Genomic DNA, 697 nt, shown 5'->3' with positions numbered 1-697 from the left:
CACCACTATTATGGCCGCCACCACCACCACCTCCACTTCCCGACATATTTTTTGTATTACGCTCGAATGTTAAATCCAAATAAGTTTCGGATGTCATGTTTTTTTTTATTTTTTGTTTGGTCGTTTTAATTTCAAATTAATGAGTTCTGAAGATTGTCTGTCCTTTGCTGTGCAAATCAAAGCTCGTTGCTTCACGTGTTTAAAATAGAGATCATTGTCCTCTGCTAGCGGCTCCTGCCGTGTTGATTTTTACATTTTAAATGAAGTAATTTAGCTGTAATTGGAATAAAATAAACAGAACTAAGAGGATGAGTAAAACTACGTTTATTTGTAAAATTTCTTGAAGGAAAAACTAATATAATTATTATTATTTAGTAGTAAGTTAAATTTAATTGCTGATAAAGTTCTGCAAAGTAATTTGCATTTAATAGATATTTAATTTGTTTCGAATTTTTATACATATGTCTATTTTCCAGGTGTCTACAGAAAAATACTAGTTCAAATCATTATATTATTATGGAAAAACTCAAGCAAACTAAAAGGTGTTTTATTCAGTTCTAGTACTAGTTCAGTATTAAATCAGTTCTAATTCAGTTTTAGTTCAGTTCTAGTTCAGTTCTAGTTCATTTCTAGTTCAGTTCTAGTTCAGTTCTAGTTCAGTTCTAGTTCAGTTCTAGTTCAGTTCTAGTTCAGTTCT

At 30.4% G+C, this 697-nt stretch overlaps 1 protein-coding gene across 1 annotated transcript in view; it reads left to right on the top strand.

Annotated features, from left to right (window-relative positions):
* The first annotated feature begins 461 nt into the window (after positions 1-461).
* Positions 462-697, top strand: part of LOC111686791 — a 56,294-nt gene continuing 56,058 nt past the window's right edge. Inside the window, exon 1 of the mRNA XM_046952525.1 lies at positions 462-476. Within this exon, the coding sequence (XP_046808481.1) occupies positions 462-476 (15 nt within the window). The remainder of the gene's footprint in view (positions 477-697) is intronic.

This window comes from Lucilia cuprina, chromosome 5 (assembly GCF_022045245.1).
Source record: "Lucilia cuprina isolate Lc7/37 chromosome 5, ASM2204524v1, whole genome shotgun sequence".
Taxonomy (NCBI): Eukaryota; Metazoa; Arthropoda; class Insecta; order Diptera; family Calliphoridae; genus Lucilia; species Lucilia cuprina.
This window is presented reverse-complemented; position numbering and strand designations above follow the sequence as displayed.